Source organism: Thunnus thynnus, chromosome 4 (genome assembly GCF_963924715.1).
Source record: "Thunnus thynnus chromosome 4, fThuThy2.1, whole genome shotgun sequence".
NCBI lineage: Eukaryota > Metazoa > Chordata > Actinopteri > Scombriformes > Scombridae > Thunnus > Thunnus thynnus.
Window position 1 is genome coordinate 35204965 of NC_089520.1, and position 18536 is coordinate 35223500.

The following is an 18536-nucleotide window of genomic DNA, read 5'->3' on the forward strand; positions in this document are numbered from 1 at the left end:
GGGTATAGCAAAGAACAACGATGTTTGGTAAAAAGGCTACGACCAAAAATTAAGGTTTACATTTTGTAGAGTGATTCAGAATATAAGTAAAACAGCACCTCTGTATTACATAGTTTTAAATATGTATTTTTCAAACACAGCTTTAGTAAAAACATGGAACTATTAACAGTTTGAGAATCAGCTGTTTTGAGCAGTTTTGTCAGGGAAAGGAGAAGCAAGATTGGTGAAATCAAAGGAGGATTCTTTTGGCCATGAGTTTGTAAATGCGAATGACGTCGTTATGGTCAATGACAACAGCACTAAGCTGGGTCTAAATGTCACTCGCTACTTTGACAGTGACAACTGCATCAGTCGATGATGATGATGCAGTTGTCACTGGCAAAGTAGCATTTATTGTAAGTTTTGTCTGTTAAAAGGTTGTCTTCCAGATTTCATAACAATTTCATGGCAGGATACATTTTTAAAACATTTGCTGTCGTTGTCTCAAATTTCCACCCAAGATCTCATTATTCCCTGATATATCAGTGATATTGTTCTCTTATATGTTTTAAATCTATTCCAGTTGCTACATGTTTAATAAGATTATATACTTCAATTGAAAGATCATCTCGTGCGGTTTGTACCGATTTTAAACTGTGCATTATTATTATCATCATTATCATAGTTATTCTTTAAATATTGTATAGTTATGTGGCCGGTGTTATGCATTATTTTCTCCTCACTCAGGTTGTGGAAACATCAACAGGGAGATGCTTCTAACCGCTGGGGGTCTGTTATTTTGAAGTGCTAGCCGGAAGTGATTTGTTTCGTTGGACAGTTGCTGTGCTGCGGTTCGGTTGAACAGAGTTTGACTGTAGTCTGTAGTCTTATCAGTCGTCTGCCTGGCTGTTATTCTGCTGCCTGCTGACAGTCAGTAGTAGCCGTTGAATCGCATGCCACTGTCTGAATGCAAACGGAGTAACTTTAAGTTAGCCTCACAAACAAACTGACAACTTTAGAAGTGAAATACAAACTTTAATAGTTGCACGTCTCAATGGACACTGTTCAGGTAGGTGAGTTAGCTGGGTAACGTTAACCAGGTCGGTTGACAGGAGTTAGCGTTAGCATGTCGCTAGCAGGGGTTGGCTAACAAGGGTAGGGCCATATAGCCGCAAGGTGACAAACAGGTAACGATAGTTGCTTGGGTGCTTAATATGGGCGCCAATTCGTTCACACCTGGCTAACGATATGTTTGTGTGCCTCTGTTCGTCTTTTTCCACATCTTGTTTGTTGTCCTTAGAAACTGGTGTCTGGATTTGCTCTGGACCTGGGACCACTGAAAGAACCTCTTGGATTTATTCGTGTCCTAGAATGGGTAAGCATTAAAGTATAGATGTAAAGTACATAATGTATCTGACTTAGCTGTATTTGAATTAGTGTTAGGCACAAGATATATATTTGTGTTCAGCCTCCACATCTACGCAGCATTCCTCTCATTTGATCCTCGTGATGTTGACATTTCCCTCTCCAGTAGTCCATTCCACCAACTCCATATCCCGGACTCCATGCATGTATGTAGCGTTGTTAGCCAGAAATCCTAGTACATATGCTAAGGGGTAAAGACTGAGGAAAACACTCAAAAAGTTTTGCAGATTTCTCTGCATCTGCTTTGTTCATCTGTAACTTTGAAGTGTTGGCTTTTGACCTGGTTCAATGAGTTAAATTGTGCCATAGCTTGTGGATTTACTATGCATGTAGCTACTGATTTCCCAAGTAAAATGTTAACCCAAAGCAGGAAGTCAACCATTTGCTTTAAACCCTTACAATTTTTTCATAGTAAAACTTGATTATGTGCTTGCAAGAGACTGTAAGCTGAAACAATTACAAGGAAATTTAACAGATCTTGTGACTTTCGTATTGAAGTAGTCCAGTTGAGCAGTGCCACCCAGATCAGGAGTGTTGTTGATGCCATATGCAGCTCTGTGTGGCTGTTGTTGAGAATCAAATAGCTTGGATATAACTGCTGCTGCTCAGTAGAACATACTCTAAATATCCCTACTGTGTGAGTCTGTTTGATAGAATTTGTAATGAGTAATCTGAGTGGACTATATACTAAAATAGGAAACAGTGCAGGAATTCCCCCTCTTATGAGACCGCTTATAGTGGTAGTGCTCTGGATTTCGTATGATGCAGACTACTATGCTAACTGCTTCGCTACAGCAGGCAGTGCTGTGTGTATTTAAGGCGTGGGCTTGTGGAGCAGGAGCAACCATGTCCTATTTGTAATTAACATATTCAGCAGGTCTTTTCTGCTGCTGTGGAGTTTCTCTCCAGGAAGGTTAAAGATGCTTAGCTTTGCCACTTTTAAACTTTATTACACAGAGTTAGGGGTCGGTGTCTAACCCTACTATACATGACTACTCATATTTCTTGCCCTGTTGAGCTTCTTCTTAGCAATTTTACTGCATTCCCAGATCTGAGATATTAATTTTGTGAGTACAATGTTGTTATTACAGTCATAAATGATGGCCAAAGCTATTTAATACAGATCGAAATTGCAATAAATCAGACTTATTCCTAAAAGAGGGTGATACCTTTCACTCGCTCAATTTGCTTGTATATGTATTTAATGTCAAAGTGGAAAATTAGGGTCTTGAAATTTAGACTGGAACAACAATGCTGGGACAAATGCTGTTTACACTGTATTGATGAAGTTTTCCTCCTGACTGTTGGATGTAGAGCTGAGGGAGAGTCTGGGTCTGACAGGGCAGAGCTCACTTCATAGGGAACATGCTGTAAATTCTGCTGGCTCCCGCTGCTGCACAGCATTCTCTGGGCATCTCCCCGGGGAATGGGGGTTTACTGGTATAAGTATACTACCACTGGGATAAAGCAGCATACGTGCATTAGATTGTGCGAAGGCCATGGTATACTCAATACTGAAACTGACTTCAACAAGTTTGTACATGAGGAAGGGCGTGGTCCTACCATTTTCCATAATTTCTCTTTGTAAAATGCAAAGCATCATATCGATTAAGAGTTTAACCCCTAGTTGAACTCTTGAGGAACAAGCACATAGAAAAAAATAACCACAGTTAAAAGGTCATGTTTGCTTACTGGTGCCAAGAAAACTGCAACTGTACTGAAATCACTGAAAAAAATACTAACATCTCTCATGAAATTCAGAGTCAATACATTTCATAACAGTAGCCGTAGCCTTCTTCTAATGTGTGTCTTAATGCCCATTGACAACACCTGCTTAATTAAACTAATATCAAGGTTTTAAGAGACATATGACAGGTATGTTTAGGATGTGTGTTAATTTGATTGACAGTTGTATTTTACTGCAGTGGTTGATTCTTGTGTTCCCACCTTTCCCCCACAAACCTGCACCACTGCACTGAGTGGTAACATGTATCACTGGTGGGTATGGTTTTAATTTCTTAATAGTAGTAATGATACCTGGGTTTTGGCAGGGATACCAAAATAAAACATTTTCTGAAACCTTTTGAGGAACATGAACATGTAGTGTACAAAACCTGTTTTTTCATTTAACTAAAGCAAATTTCTCAAAAGTTAAATGTTGTCTTAACACAAGCAGCCATATAAGAACTTTTCCTAAGTAAGATGAAGTCAAAAACTGGGTGAAAAAATGCTTTAAAACAGACCCTTCAATGCCAGCATTCAGTATTTGGCAGATTTTGATCATTTGACTGACACATTTCAGTTGGTACCAAAGAAGTATTGAAGTTCATTACCAAGCCATAGTAAAACCAAACTTCAGTCTCCTCCAAAGCCTTCTGGAAACCAGAAACGGTGAGGTCACAGATGCTACATCCATGTTTTTTTTTACACTGTGCGTACACAAATATCCAAATCTACCATATATGATTTATCAGAAACATCTCATTTGTCTTTATTGGCTTTATTACCATTACATCTTCTTTTCTGGTCCTTGTCTGGTTCATTGTTTCCCTCCATGCGCTAACACTTGTTGTCAGAACCTTGTGACTGAATAGGGCTGCCACTGTCTATGTGCTTACGTGGCCATCAGTTCAGTGGCTCCGCTTTTCCAGTTTGAGGATCTTTGCTCCTTGATGATAGTCCCAGAGCTTCTGATTTTCACAGCTGCAGCCAGCCTGTTGTATTTCTAGCCATTTCCAATTTCTCCAGGCAGTTCAGCAAGTTCAACTAGTTGTTAGTCCACACTCAAGGCTGAAATAGGCTGAATTCTTCCAGGGTGAGGCGTTCTTAGTATTCCAGCACTGGGAAAAACTGTTTGTCTCCCTCCTCTACATGGTCTTGGAAGACGTTTATAATTTATATTACTGAATGTCAAACTGGTCTGTATGCCACAGCCTGTAAACATGGACATTAGCCAGTAAGTGCAATTTTTCACAGTGTCAGGTGGAGGGTGGTCTAGGGGAGGTGGTGGTCTGGCTATTTTTGCTATCGTGACATACTTGGTCTGTTATGGTTCGGTGTTGCCATACATTCACGTGATGTGCTATAAACAAGTAAAGGTGGTTGTATGAAAATGCTAAACTGCTAGTGTCAGAATCTTGTGACTCTGTTTGGCTGCCGTCTCCTATCTGCCCTGCTACTCCCTGACCACGAAAGGTAGCGAGGAATGTTTCAGTCAGTCTGAGGGAGGTTGGGTGGGACGCTGGACTTTGGACAGTGAACGCCTGCCCTGGCTGCAGGGTTTATTTGGGGTGCTGTCAGATTGGCCCGGGTGGGTCAAACAAGGCTGAGATGAAAGCTGAGAAATGTTGGTGAGCTCCAGAGACACCTGAAAGATGAAACCCATTCCTGAAAATCCTCAGCGGGCTGGAAGCTCGCTAAATACTGCACTCTGTTCCTCTGTGCATGTTTCTGCTGTTTATCTTGCTGTCTTTACCGCACTAGTGCAGCCTGCAGGCTGTTCACCTCAGTGCCTGGCCCTGTGCTTTGGCCCATTGTATACAACTGTTAGTAGTGGAAAAGGATACTGATGATTTGGGAATGTGCTTTGGTAGATGTGGGTGTAAGTGAACAAAGGACATTACTCTTGAGAGAAAGTACGGAAGCAAGAATCACATGCCTTCATCAGAAGCTTTTCATTGGAGGAAGGATGTCCTGGGAGGGAGGAGAGGGGGGTGTGTGTGTGTATGAGGGGGTGCCCTTTGTCCCACAGTGTTTCCAGGTAGTGCATACTTGTGCATAGTTTTCAACAGAGTTACTGCAACATCATCATGTGATTATGAGAAAAGGTTTTTTTTTATTATCATATCATCACTATCATATAAAAAGCAGTAGTATCTCCAATTTAACTGCTAGTAATAAAGTATTACATGCTCTCCATGGGTTGAGATTGTTTTCCATCCACTTTGGCTGATCAAAACCTTTCCAAACATTTTGCATAATATGCACCATCATTCAGCAGCAAGTCTGTGTTTTGGAGATGGCCGATACATCAGCCATGTGGATATTATTGACCAATTGTGGTGTATCACACATATAATATATCAGCATAATATTGGCCAATAAGTAACAGGGAATTGCGGTACATTATATGTTTGAAGTAATTCAGGTCATTTAGTGACAAGTAAAAATTCCAGCTCAGTACATATCTTGGTCACAATTCTTGAAGAAACACATTCAACTGACCCTTATTAAAAATGCTTTTGATTTTTATTTCCAGATTTTTAAAACTCATTTCCTAACACTTGATATTTTGGAGATATAATTACAATGTTTCCATATACTGTATGTACTAACATTTTCTTTACTATTTCACACATTTACCCCTTCTGTCTGTATCATTCCTTTCAATCAACACAACGAGACAGAAAAAAGCTTTGTGGATAGCATGTAGGTCAGAGTTGGAGGTGTTCGTGGTACACTCAACCCCAAACAATATGATCAAGGACCTTTTATTAACACTGGTAAGATGAATGTGTTCAGTGATTCATCAGGTTCATGAAATGATAAAATGGGCCAAAGTCTTAAATATGTGAAAACAACAGTTTGTGTACTCATTGGAGATGGCATATGTGTGTGTAAAACAGATTTATTTCTTTAGAGGTTGCTTTAGAGCTTTGGTGATCAAAGACGGGATGTGTCAGAAATCTAGGACCAAATTCTCAGGAAACACAGTGGAACTGCTGCTAGGACTCTTATCTAACTAGGGCTGCAATTAACAATTATTTTCATCTTCCATTAATGTACTGATTATTTTCTTGATTAATTGTTTAGGCTATGAAATGGCACTCACAATTTCTCAGACAACAGGAATGTTTTAAATAAGCTTTTTTTTGATCTGACCAACAATCTAAAATGTTAAGATATTGAATTTACTGTTCTATATGAAAAGCAGCAAATTGTCACATTTATGAAGCTTGAACCATCAAATGTTTGACATATTTGCTTGAAAAATGACTGAAATGATTATTCGATTATCAAAAAAGTTGCAGATTAATTTTCTGTCAGTCAACTAATTGATTAATCATCTAATCGATGCAGCTCTGAAACCAAACCAATGGAAATAAAGCATGAGAAGAAACAGAGCGCGCTGGCCAATGACATTGTAAATGGTCATATATACTGTATGTAGATACCACATCACATTAATATGTATATTAATGTGATATCTATGGCTTGTTTTTTGCTACATCCTAGCATGATGAGTCCACAGGCTTTAATCACACAGTCTGACATGCTTCAAAACTGATATTGTACAGTCTGACAGAGACAGCAACTGAGATCTTATTAGACTATCCTGCAAAGTGAGACAAGCAATGAACCTGCATGATTGCTGCTATGGCACAGTGTATAGAGGCCTTTGGTAACAGAGCTACAACAGTATATGCCAATGTACTGCATTTCACTAAGTTTTTATACTACTTTATGTTAGCAGGGCAACAATGTTGAGACATGTAAGTCATGTTTCCCCAAAAAGTAGTCATGAGAGCCTTAATGAAAGACTTGACATATTTCCTTCTTACTCTCTACATGTTAGTTACAGGGGTGGCATGTCTGTAATGTCTGTCAGTATTGGCTGTATGACAGAGAGCTGCTATATGAAATCACAACCTTCTCTGGTCCTAGTTTGTGTCATTACTTTAGCACTTAACGTCTTGCCTTTATAAATAGGATGATATCGCAGCAGCCAGGATCTCGACAACATTGTAGTGGAGTTAGACAGATGTACTCTGTTTACCCATTTAGCACCACAACATACTTTCTCCTGGTTCAGAAAGGGTCTCTGGTTCTTCCTCAGGGTGTAGGAGGTTTGGTATTGTTGTGTTTGTTGGTTTATAAATCTTTTTCTACGATGTGGAATACTGCACAGGCATGAAATTTTGACCCTGCCCTGCTTACACCCTGACAAGTGAACGTCAGTATGGGTCTGTTCAAAGCGGGAGATGAAGAAAGACTGTCCAAATCTTCTCCAAACCTTGCTGCCTGTGCTTCAATTTATAGCCCAATAGAGAAATCAGTCCAAAACAGACACAAACTGGCTGCATTTGAACCCAAAGCTGTCTTGTTTACTGTAAGGGTGAATATCATAAATGGAAACCCCTGATTGCAGTTGTTGCTGTGCTGCAGTAGACTCCCCCTGCAACCCTGGAGTAGCAGCAACGTTTTTCTGCAGAGTCAGTTTCTGATAAAGTTTGAGGAAATGGTCTGGGTTACCCCACTGGTGTCTGCTCTCTGTCAGCATAGTTGACGATATTAGCTTGTTTTTCTCCCCTGGAAAAAAAACTATTTGCTGACATTCATTCTTATGCAATATATAAAAAACTGCCTCTAGAGAGTAAGATAATCAGTCTCAGTTCATTTAAAGCCTTTTAAGTACTTTTCTGTGCTTTGTTTTGGCACATTTGAGTGATTTTTTTTTTTATCAGTGCTGCATTATAAGTACTGTGTGTTATGCTTGCAGTAACATACTTGTTAGTCACCTGACCCTCACAAGTGAAATGGAGTGCCAGTCCTTTACATAAGACAAATAAATGCATTCAAACATTGTGAAAACATAATGAGAAAAATAAAATCTATTTCCTACTCTTCATACTGAAGACATCAATCTTTTAGCACAGCTCACAAATATTTAGTTTCATTTTTATAAAAGGCTCAATACTTTCCTTTAAACATCTGGACACTTTTTTTTTTTTTTTAGCAAACATTGCTCAAAGAAATAGTGTAGTTACACAGTATGACATTCAACAACATGTAAACTGTGACTGTTTGCAGGAGTTTGGCAGGTTGAAGCTGAAAGTTTGGTTTGGCAGCTGCATGTTAAAGGGTTACCATGTTTGCTGAGAGGGTGGGAGGGAGTTTCCTGTGTGGGAAAAAGGATGTGACAACTGCAGGGAAGAGAGTGATAGAGAAGAGGGGAAGTTAGTTCAAAAGGTGAAAAAAAAACAACATGTCTGATTTATATGGAAAGGGAAAAGGTTTCATAAGCAGCAGCCACCACCACCACTGCTCAGTGTGTCAGTCAAGCAAGCATGCCTCTCCTTTAAAACCTCTCATCCCCATTTTCCTCTTATTCCACAGGTCTTCACCATCTTTGCCTTCGCCACCACTGGAGGTTACACAGGGAAAACCCACTTAACAGTGAAATGTCCTGACAAGGAGCCACTGGCTATAAGTCCTGTGTTTGCATACCCATTCAGGTAGAACACTGAAGTGTTATAATAGTCATAATAGCTTTTGCATTGTCTCTCCTGCAATACTCTTTCATTGCTTACTTAGTTTCTCAATACAGGAGAACACACAATACTGATGTTGTCATTGACATATCTTTATGGATTCAACCTATTGTAATCAGTGTCATAATGAGAATATCTTTCAAATTCCGTTATCTATCATGTTATGAGTAAGTCTGCAGCACCTCATAAATGGTGTTCAGTACTATAAATTATATCAGACAAACCTTATGACACAGTATGTAAAACAAACATCATTCTTCGCAAACTCTTAATAGCTTGCTCAGAATGATGCATTTGGATAACAGTTTTGCAAAATAATAACATGATATGATCATAAGATAAGACAAACCTTTATTAATCCCCAGAGGGAGATTCAGGTTTTTTGGATTGAACCAGCTCCCGTAGCCAGCTGTGCTGTGCATTATGTGTATGAGGTGTGAAAACGCCCTAAGAGCCCACAATCAAACCAAGATAATAAGAATAAACATAATGATAAAGTAAAACACTGAGCAGCTGACCCTAGATATCTGCACTGGATCTCTGAATGAGTGAATGAGTGACCATATGTACGGTCTATCAATAAATATAAGTATGTATTACCACCATACAATTCTATTGAAAGTCAACAAAGACAAGGCAGTCAGTCAAAGTGGCGATCACACTGAAGGATAAAGGAAACGTTGCCAGCATTGAAGTTATCTGTTGTTAGCAGAAAGAAGGGTGAAGAAACAGAACATGTGCGGCGGTGCTGCTCTGCGCCCGTCTCTTTTTCTACAAGAACAATATTTGCCAAGGATTGTCACCAAGGTGCTGTGTGGGTAAAATAAAGCGGCACCACTGAAAATTTCACGTGTGCTCATGCAATGGGTGTTTTGGTGTTACTGTTTAGAGCATTGTGACTGTATATAAAGATGGACGACACGTCTCCACTTCCTACCCATGCATGTATAATAAGAGCTGATTAGGGTGCTGCCGCTCAGCTTTGCAGCTAATTTTTCCTAGTGGTCATTCGCGGTATTGCAGCGGAAAACCCCCCTGCGGCCCAAAAAGCATTTTCCCCTTAGACCACCATTGTTAAAGAGACGTCTGTAAAACTGTTGACAGGACACCTCGAACTGCAAACAAGGTCAATTATGGCTCTTTCTATTATGAAATTTTGATCCATGGAGGTTTTATATTTGTAAAACTTTTCTCGAGCCAAGAAAAGCGATTTAAAAATCTGTGACGTCATCACAATGTAAAGTCTATGGGCCGAGTGGGAACTTGCAGGCAGACACAGCGGGGGAATAGGTTTTTTTTTTTACAATTCTAATTTCAAGGAAGTCTTCTCTTCAACCAAAATTCGAAAACTAAACTGTTTTATACTAAAGAGTTTTACTTCTCATTATCATGTAGTGCAGTGTGATTAACATCAGTTAGACAATGAACTTTTCTCGCCTAAACAGACATTGTGATATTCTGTTCATCTTAATAGCTAATGATTTAAAGAAATGATTGGAAGAAAATGTCAAATCTTCCAATCCCTATGAAGATTCTTTATACAACCATGCAGATCAGTGAAAGGTTCTGTTCAGTGTGTGCCAGATCTCGCTTAATCTTTTTATATTCTATCTTCTTGCGTCCGTGGAGAGAGGAGTAACCCAGGTGAGGATTTCTTTTCTCTGAAATCACACAGACTATAAAAAACAGAAGAGTCACCAGAAGGACTGCTTAAAGTTTTCCTCTCTATCTCCTTTCAGGTTGTCAGCGTACCCATACCAAATGCCAACGTGTAATGGCAGTCAAACCAATGAGACCTTCCTGCAGGGCGACTTCTCCTCCTCAGCAGAGTTCTTTGTGTGTGTGGGTGTGTTTGGGTTCCTCTATTGCACCGCCACACTGATCCTCTACTTGGGCTACCAGAACGTCTACCGCCAGACCTCCCGCGGTCCCATCATAGTGAGTACACTACCCCGGATCAGCAAGAAGCCTTCTTCATAGCTTCTAACCCTGTTCATATCCGCTAACCCTGGGTAGGGTGTGAGTTAGCCTTGTTTTATACATTTCAGGATTGTATTCTGTAGTTGGTTCGGCTCACTGCATTACATATCTGTGGGAGAAGAACTGAGCCATGCATCATTAGGCATCTCAGTGGCATTATTTGTAACTGCTTCCTTATCCAGTCTAGAGTACATCAGGAGTAAATGCTTCTAGTCTAGAAAGTCTAAACATGTTTGATGCAAGCATTTCCTAAGCATTTAAAAATTTCAGCAAGGGCTGCTCCCCTAAAATTCAATGATTCACATCATCTGTGACGGAGCCCTTGTGAATCATCTGCTAAATGGCCATTTTTTATTCTCAATGTGTCAATGTCCATAGAATAACTCAGACACACATGATAAGCAATGACGCTCAGGGATTAGATGCACCTTGAGGATGTTAAATATCACCTGTGCCAAATTCCGTCCAAAGCAAACCATATGAGTCATTTTAATACATTTTTCTACCTTCTACACAGCCATTGATTTATATATTTGTATTCTTTTCAGAAAATAATGAAAATTAGCTAAGAGATTTTAAAGCCCCTGAAAACGTTATTTTTCAAACTTATGTATTTCTCTACGACAATCAGTAAATAAGCAACAGTAAAAGTTAAAGTTTTGGGAAAAAACATCCTTAGTTATATTTATGAAACTCAGTGGATCTGCTTTATCAGGACTGTGTGTGTTGCTAGATCCCGATCGATACATGGAAACACTTGAAAAATCACCTTTTTCTAAACGAGCCCTGCCTTCTTTAAACAAACAATAAAGGTAGGACAAAAACAGAAATACAAGAACCTTGCATAGTAAAGAAATGATATCAGAAACCTGTGCATTCATCTATGCAGCTTCTTACATCACTTACAATAAGAAGCTGCTTGAGAACATAGTTTTTAGAACCTTTAAACTTTCTCTAGATAGGAAATTCACCATGGTCAAATCAAGCTTGTCTTGTTTTTTTTGTTTTGGTTGTGTGTTTATTTATGTCAGTTTTTTTTCTGATGAAAGCAACCATATTGTAAGTCCAGTTCTATGGGTACAACCATAGCCCTCTAAGGGGCTTCACTGTTAGCCTAGAAGGGTTAGCCAACCATTAGGCACGTTATAAAATATAAAAAGCTGTGTAAAGCAGGGACTGTTTTAAATACTCCTTGATGGGGTGTTGGTTTGGAAAGTGCTTGGAAAAACTGTCGTAATTTAAAACCCATGCTATGCTATGGAAAGTATCCACCAACACCCACCCACCCATTCCATATTTATTACTGGCAGTCCAATCTTGTATTAAATTGCCTAATCAGACTCTGGACACAGCCCTAACCTCTCCCTCCACCTTCTGTATAATCATAATCAAGTGTTTCTTACATGAACACAGAGAAATTGAGAGGCATTCATAGATTTTAATAAAGAGTCCCAATGTGAACAGCAGAATAGAGTTCAGCTGAAAAGTAAATAATTGTACATCATATAGAAAGTGTCCGTTTGATTGTGAAACAATTAAACTTAATTCTGAACTGATTCTGACTGAACCATATCACAACCATATTTCACTGAAATGAAACCAATTGTATAAGGACTGAGGGATTTATGTTCTTGGAAGAGGAGCATACTTATTTCATATGCGTGCAATTAGAACTAGCTTGTGATGTTGATGTATATGTCAGCATGCTCAGTGTTTTCTTTGCACTCCCTGCCAGGACCTGGTGGTGACTGCTGCCTTTGCCTTCCTGTGGCTTGTGTCCTCCTCAGCGTGGGGCAAAGGCCTGACTGATGTCAAATGGGCCACTAACCCTGAGCACCTAATCGAGTCTTGCAGCAATCATTGTCAGGCAGGAGATTTTCCGTCTATGGGCCGCCTCAACGCCTCTGTGGTAAGTCACGTTAAACCAGTGTCACGGTTGCAGACATTATCATCTTATTCTCAAGTTCCTGAAAATTCCCATTGTGTCCCATATTTGACCTATAGGAGAAGTATTTTACCAAATTTCCAACCTTGGGAAACTCTTCCTAGGAGCTTGTCATACACCTAGAAGTGATGCTACTTCTGCTACTCTGAGCATGATTTCTCTTGTCTTGAATTATGTAGATCAGGTGGTGATGATGTAAAACAACACTATCAACAGTTGTTAGTGTCCTAAAACCACAGTGTCATTGTTTCTAAAAGAGCCAAGAGAGTACACATTTTAATACAGTATAGTACATACTACTTTTGGGCAGCTGATACTGGGTTATGTTGGATATGAACACTCATGGAGTATGTACAGTGCCATCTAGTGTTCAAACTAAAAAGCCACATTACCTTCCATTGCTGGAACTGCCTCAATATTTGTTGTAGAAATGAAGAGTTAAGATCTTCATGCATTTGGATTCATTATTTGAGTCAAAATAACTACATCAATGCAATAATTGTTTTGAATTTTCACCTCTGAATATCTACATTGACTGACAGCGTTGTGTTTGTTACAGAACACTGTGGCGTGTGTTGCAGTTTTGCTAGGGGTGGTGGTGTTGAGCAGTGTGTGCCTGCAACAGATAGACATACATAATGTAGGCAGATAAAACCTTTAAAGCTTATAGTATAAATGAACTGGAACACACAGGACACAGTATCATGAATATAATGCAATCCAGTGCACAAAGTGTAACCTTACAAACGACCAATTAGATAAGCAATCCTTGAAGACCATGTGAGGAAAACCTCAACACTGAGCTATAGAAGTACACAGTAGTTATTTGTTTGTTATCGTTTATTTCCTCTGTTTCCCTGTCTTTCTACAGATTTTTGGCTTTTTGAACTTGATCCTGTGGGCAGGCAACTGCTGGTTCATTTACAAGGAGACTCCTTTCCACAAAGATCCCAACCCACCGGCCACCATGGAGGAAGGAGGGGTCCCTGGGCCGTAGCCAGTTCACTGAGGCTCCTCAAGCATAGCCCTGTACCCACAGCAGAGATGCTTTGTGCCCAACACTGGTTCTAATGTTAACCTGCAGAAACGGAAACAAAAGGAAAACAATTGTCCCAATACCCCCCAACCCTCATCCTCAGCTATTTCTACGGGTCTTCAGCTCAACTTAATTTAGTCCCTAACGACTGAGCAACCTTTTGTTCTTTTTTTTCTTTTTAATAAGCTGTCATCAACTCCCAATTCCCATGTGCCTTGGAAACACTAAATACAAATACACACTAAAATGCTTACACACTACGTACAATAAGAGTTGCTGTGAATGTAGAGTTTAAATCTATTAGGTGTTCAAAACAGCAGGCCTGCAGTGCATTCGCTTCCACATTAGCACAGTATCCTCCCTTGATGTTTGCCCTTCAAGGAACATCTAGTGATGAAATTGTGATGTAAGACACCAAGATCCCCTCTCGCCTTCAGCAAGGGGGAAAAAAGGCAAGTTGAAATCTAATGACCCTCCCAACTGAGACGTGTTGTTATAAGAACCAACATCCAGAAGAAAACATTTTTGGTGGAAACCAATGCACCCGACTCATTTTCTTTTGAGTCTAGTAAGGACCTGTTCTGTTTCTCGTTTTTCCATTATGTAATCTGTACAGTGCTACAGTTCAGATTCCAAATACAGTAATGCTAAAGATCTCAGTTACTCAATGTCAATGTAAATAAGTCATAGCCTGAAGTTCAAGATTTGTTGAATGCTCCTTTTCCTCTAGTCAAAGGAAAACCTGATAGCAGGAGCTTTATTGTATCAGTAGACTACTCTTTGAACTCTGCCTCCAAAGCATCAGACCATCTAAAGATCAAACATCCCCCAATATCTATGTCACCCCTGCCCCCCCACTGATGTTCTAATCTCATGATATACACTCAATAACTACATGAATGTTCCAATTTTAACACACTTTAATTTTCTTGCACTTCACCGTTCATTGCAAAAAGAATACACACTGTAAGTATAAAGACAAAAACTCACTACAATCTACTGAACCTCTCTGTACTTCAAGTGGGGAAGCAGAGGCCTTTATTTTGAAAGTGTTGTTTTGACTGATATTTCAGGTTGTGACAGCATTGGCCACACGTGTTTATTTTCAGCCTGTATCCCGAACAAGGCCAGCTCTCTACATGTTTACTCCAGTAGCTGTTGTACATGGCTTCACAGTATAAATGACTGACGAGGCCAAACCATGTTTAGTTCCTGTTTCATCACAATGTTACATTTACATTAGTCAATAACACTAAGATTCATCCATGTTCAAATCATCTTGCAAAAGGTAACTTGCAGTTACATTATTTATATACAATTCATATGTATTTTTTTATCTGCATTAATTGGTCCATTGCATATTTTAAAGCCATTGTTGGGTTTCTGTTTGTATTTCCCTATGGAAAAAAGTGTCCATGTGCAGCTTTCCCTTTTTCTCTTTTTTTTTTGTAACTTTGTCAAATTTGCTGTTAAATTTGTTGTACCACTACATAGCTTAAGGCTTAATCTTGTGATGATAAATAGTTCAAGTAACAGAAGTGGCAGAATGTGGTTGCCAGTAATCCTGCTGTATTCCTTCATGACTCCTGCCCATTGTTCCAGCATACAGTACATGTAACTTGACAGCCGTTGCCATACATCAGAAGGTTTTGTATTGAACTTGTACAGTTGTTCTGAGTCACTGTTGATAACTGTCAAGACACTGACTTCTTGCATTGCACTAAGAGAGATCTAATGTCTATGAAGGAACTGCATGAATAGATTTTGATCAGAGTTATTGGGCCATCTGTGCAGCTTTTTTATTTGATAGCTGAAGCCTCTATAGGTAATATATGAGCAGCTGTTTGAGTCACTATGAGTAAAGTAATATATTTTCCACATCATATTGAAATGACATATATAATTAAGTTTCTTTATCAATTATAAACAAGAAATCATAGTTCAATTAGAGCACAGTCATATGTGGGATGTTTATGTAATGGATTGTTGACATTGGACTTTTCATTTATGTATTTTATGCCATTTTGTGCAGAAGGAAACAATGGTCTGTCTGTATTGACATGTAAAACATGAGAGCTGCAAATGCTGGATTCCGACTTTTCTTTAAAATTATATTGCAAACTTGTTCACCACCTTGATGATTTAAAGTCACTATGTGCAGAACCGTCAAGTTTTTTTTAGCATCTTTTGAATTGGTCTAATAGTATTGTTTTTTTGTCGAAAAATGAAAGTTCTTCTTAAAATCGATGCAGTCTGCATTATGTTTTGCTTTCAGCCCATTCATTCAGTGTCTCGGGGTCAAATCCATAGAGTCAGTGACTACTGTCTGCAAATGTCCTTTTTTATACTAACACTGGGTGGCGACAAATTCAGAAATTTTTCAGTGCTGCAGATAGTGCGTCAAATGTCCTGATTGTATTATGAATCACTTAACAGTACTACTCAGCTAGATATGAGAGAAACCATAAAAGAGCCAGTGTCATCCTTCCCTGATAACAGATTCATCCCAGAGCTTTGTCACTTCTCTTTTCCTGTCCTGCCTCAACACCAATCTTCTCTCCTCTCCTGCATGGAGAAACAAGGAGGACATGAGGGAAGTAGTGTTTACAATGGATAGTGCCATATTAAACATACTGCCCCCCATCATTTAAACTGGAATCACATTATGAAGACTCCTCACAGTCAGTATGGACAGAGGGAACAATTACAGCAAACTATTTCAATGTGAGTATCATTCTAAGTTACAAAAGTTCAGTGGTTGAGCCCAACAAAGGCAATTTTGCAGAAGCTGGGAACTGCATGCTTCTCTAGCACTCCAAATTACCACACATCTTTAAGTGCTGGACATGAAAAGTATACATAGAATAGAGGCACCACTCCCTTCACATCTCCAACAAGGGTCTACTGATATTCATTTCCAGTTAAAGTATGCAACTATTTTCTATCCAATGCAGTCTATATATTATTATCAGTTGGATAACCTGTATACATTGTATTAATGTTATCCAAGCATGATTTCTAATCATCGGGAAATACAGACAGGTTACATAGGAACAACTGGTACAGGCCTGAATGCTTGACCCCTACAGTAAGGGGATCTGGTGGCTCTGTTATGCTGTGGGGGGCATTTTGCTGGCGTGGTTTGGGTCCACTTGTCCCCTTAGAGGGAAGCAAATCAATACAAAGTTGTTCTGAGTGATCATCTTTATCCTATGATGAAACATTTCTATCCTGATGGGAGTGGTCTCTTCCAGGATGACAATGCTACCATCCATAGAGCACGAAGGGTCATGAATGGTTTGATGAGTATGAAAATGATGTGAACCATATGCTATGACCTTCACAGTCATCAGATCTCAACCCAAGTGAACACCTATGGCAGATTCTGGACTGTCGTGTTAGACAGTGCTCTCCACCACCAAGAATCAATGCCAAGGTGCATTGAAGCTGTTCTGGTGGCATATGGAGGCCTAACACCTTATTAAGACATTTTTTGTTTGTTTTTCCTTTAATCTGTCACCTGTCTGTATGTCCAGATCAGTGACAGTAACTGATAGATGCAATTGGGCTGGCCATGAGACAGGCTTCAGACTTCTTAAGCTAAGGTGCTTTGTATTTGGACATACTGATAACATGATAGGTTGTATTTATCTAGGATTTAGTTGAAACTCAGAGATCACTTAGAGTAACTGTAAAATATATATAAAACATGTTTAATTACAGCTTTTGTCACTATTTTCTCTTTCAGACAAATGAAAGTGACTTTTCATTCCCACTGACAAATGTACACAAACCATCTTTTTCCTTAGTTTGATGTAAATATGATTTATGAGGTGACATTACAAGACCCCAGACACACAGTTTACATGTAAGTTACAGTTACATCATTTATAGTGAATTGTGTTTGTGTTGCAGCACAGCCCTGGCTGTGTGAGGCTTAACCACTTATAGGGATTAGGAAAGGGGGAAGGTGTGTCCACGTGTGTGGACCTGTGACTTCTGATCACCACTTAAGAACATATTCTCCCTGTCCCACACTCTCGCTGTCAACAGAAGTGTGCTTGTCCTGAGGTGAGAATATACATACGGATGTACAAATATAGGCTCAATCACAATCGTGCAACTGATGATAAATTACATGAGTCACACACAGGTAAACATCAGTCCAGTGATTCACAATCTGTCAGAACCAGGAGAGAAGCTTATTTGGACGTAAAAGGTTAACTTGCACTGTTGCCTAACAGCTGGGGCCTCTGTGGGGGATGCAGCTATGCTTACAGTATGTACAATTCTGTTTGGGGATGGTGGTAATTAGAAGAAAATGTCATCACATCACACAACTTTCATATAAGTTTTTCATCTTTATAGTATTTATTGAGTTGGCGGTAGTGTGTAATTGATTGCATTGCTGTATATAAAAAGGTATTTCTAATGTTTTAGCTACCCCTATTAGCAGACATGAAGGGTAGAGAATATTAGAAGCATGTCTCATTTTAATGCAGACTAATAGAACATCACCTCTTGGGAAAAAAAGAGCCAGCAGTTTTGAAGATTGTGAGCAAAGGAAGTCCTCAATTTACTCTAATCTAGAGACACAGTTCTTCTGGAGGCTCAACAGGGGGAAATGGGCAACTTCCCTGGGTCTTTTATAACGGCACTGTGTCAATATTTAGACCTTGACTATGTTATTCTATATTATGCTGACATGGTGAATGCTCCCAAATAAAGTTGTTTTGAATCAAATACCAAAAACTAAATGACACATAGCTAACCTAGGGCCAGGTTGAATTCCATATCAAGAGTACTTGCTGCTTTCTAGGTGTTTGTGTGGAGTGCTAATGGGAACTTGGAATTGACAGGGTATATACACAATGCACAAAGGGAAGATGTGTGGGGTTCA

At 39.3% G+C, this 18536-nt stretch overlaps 1 protein-coding gene across 1 annotated transcript; it reads left to right on the plus strand.

Moving 5' to 3' along the window:
- The first annotated feature begins 830 nt into the window (after positions 1-830).
- On the plus strand, positions 831-15883 carry sypl2a (synaptophysin-like 2a). The gene is made up of 6 exons (XM_067588483.1): positions 831-1048; positions 1280-1354; positions 8521-8639; positions 10415-10613; positions 12391-12564; positions 13472-15883. Exons 1-6 carry the CDS (start codon positions 1034-1036, stop codon positions 13595-13597), a joined length of 708 nt encoding a protein of 235 aa, XP_067444584.1. The 5' UTR covers positions 831-1033; the 3' UTR covers positions 13598-15883.
- The last annotated feature ends 2653 nt before the right edge of the window (positions 15884-18536 follow it).

Coding starts and splice junctions, on each gene's coding strand:
- sypl2a (XM_067588483.1), top strand. Junction 1,355..8,520: donor TTATTCGTGTCCTAGAATGG/GTAAGCATTAAA, acceptor CTTATTCCACAG/GTCTTCACCATCTTTGCCTT. Junction 10,614..12,390: donor CCTCCCGCGGTCCCATCATA/GTGAGTACACTA, acceptor ACTCCCTGCCAG/GACCTGGTGGTGACTGCTGC.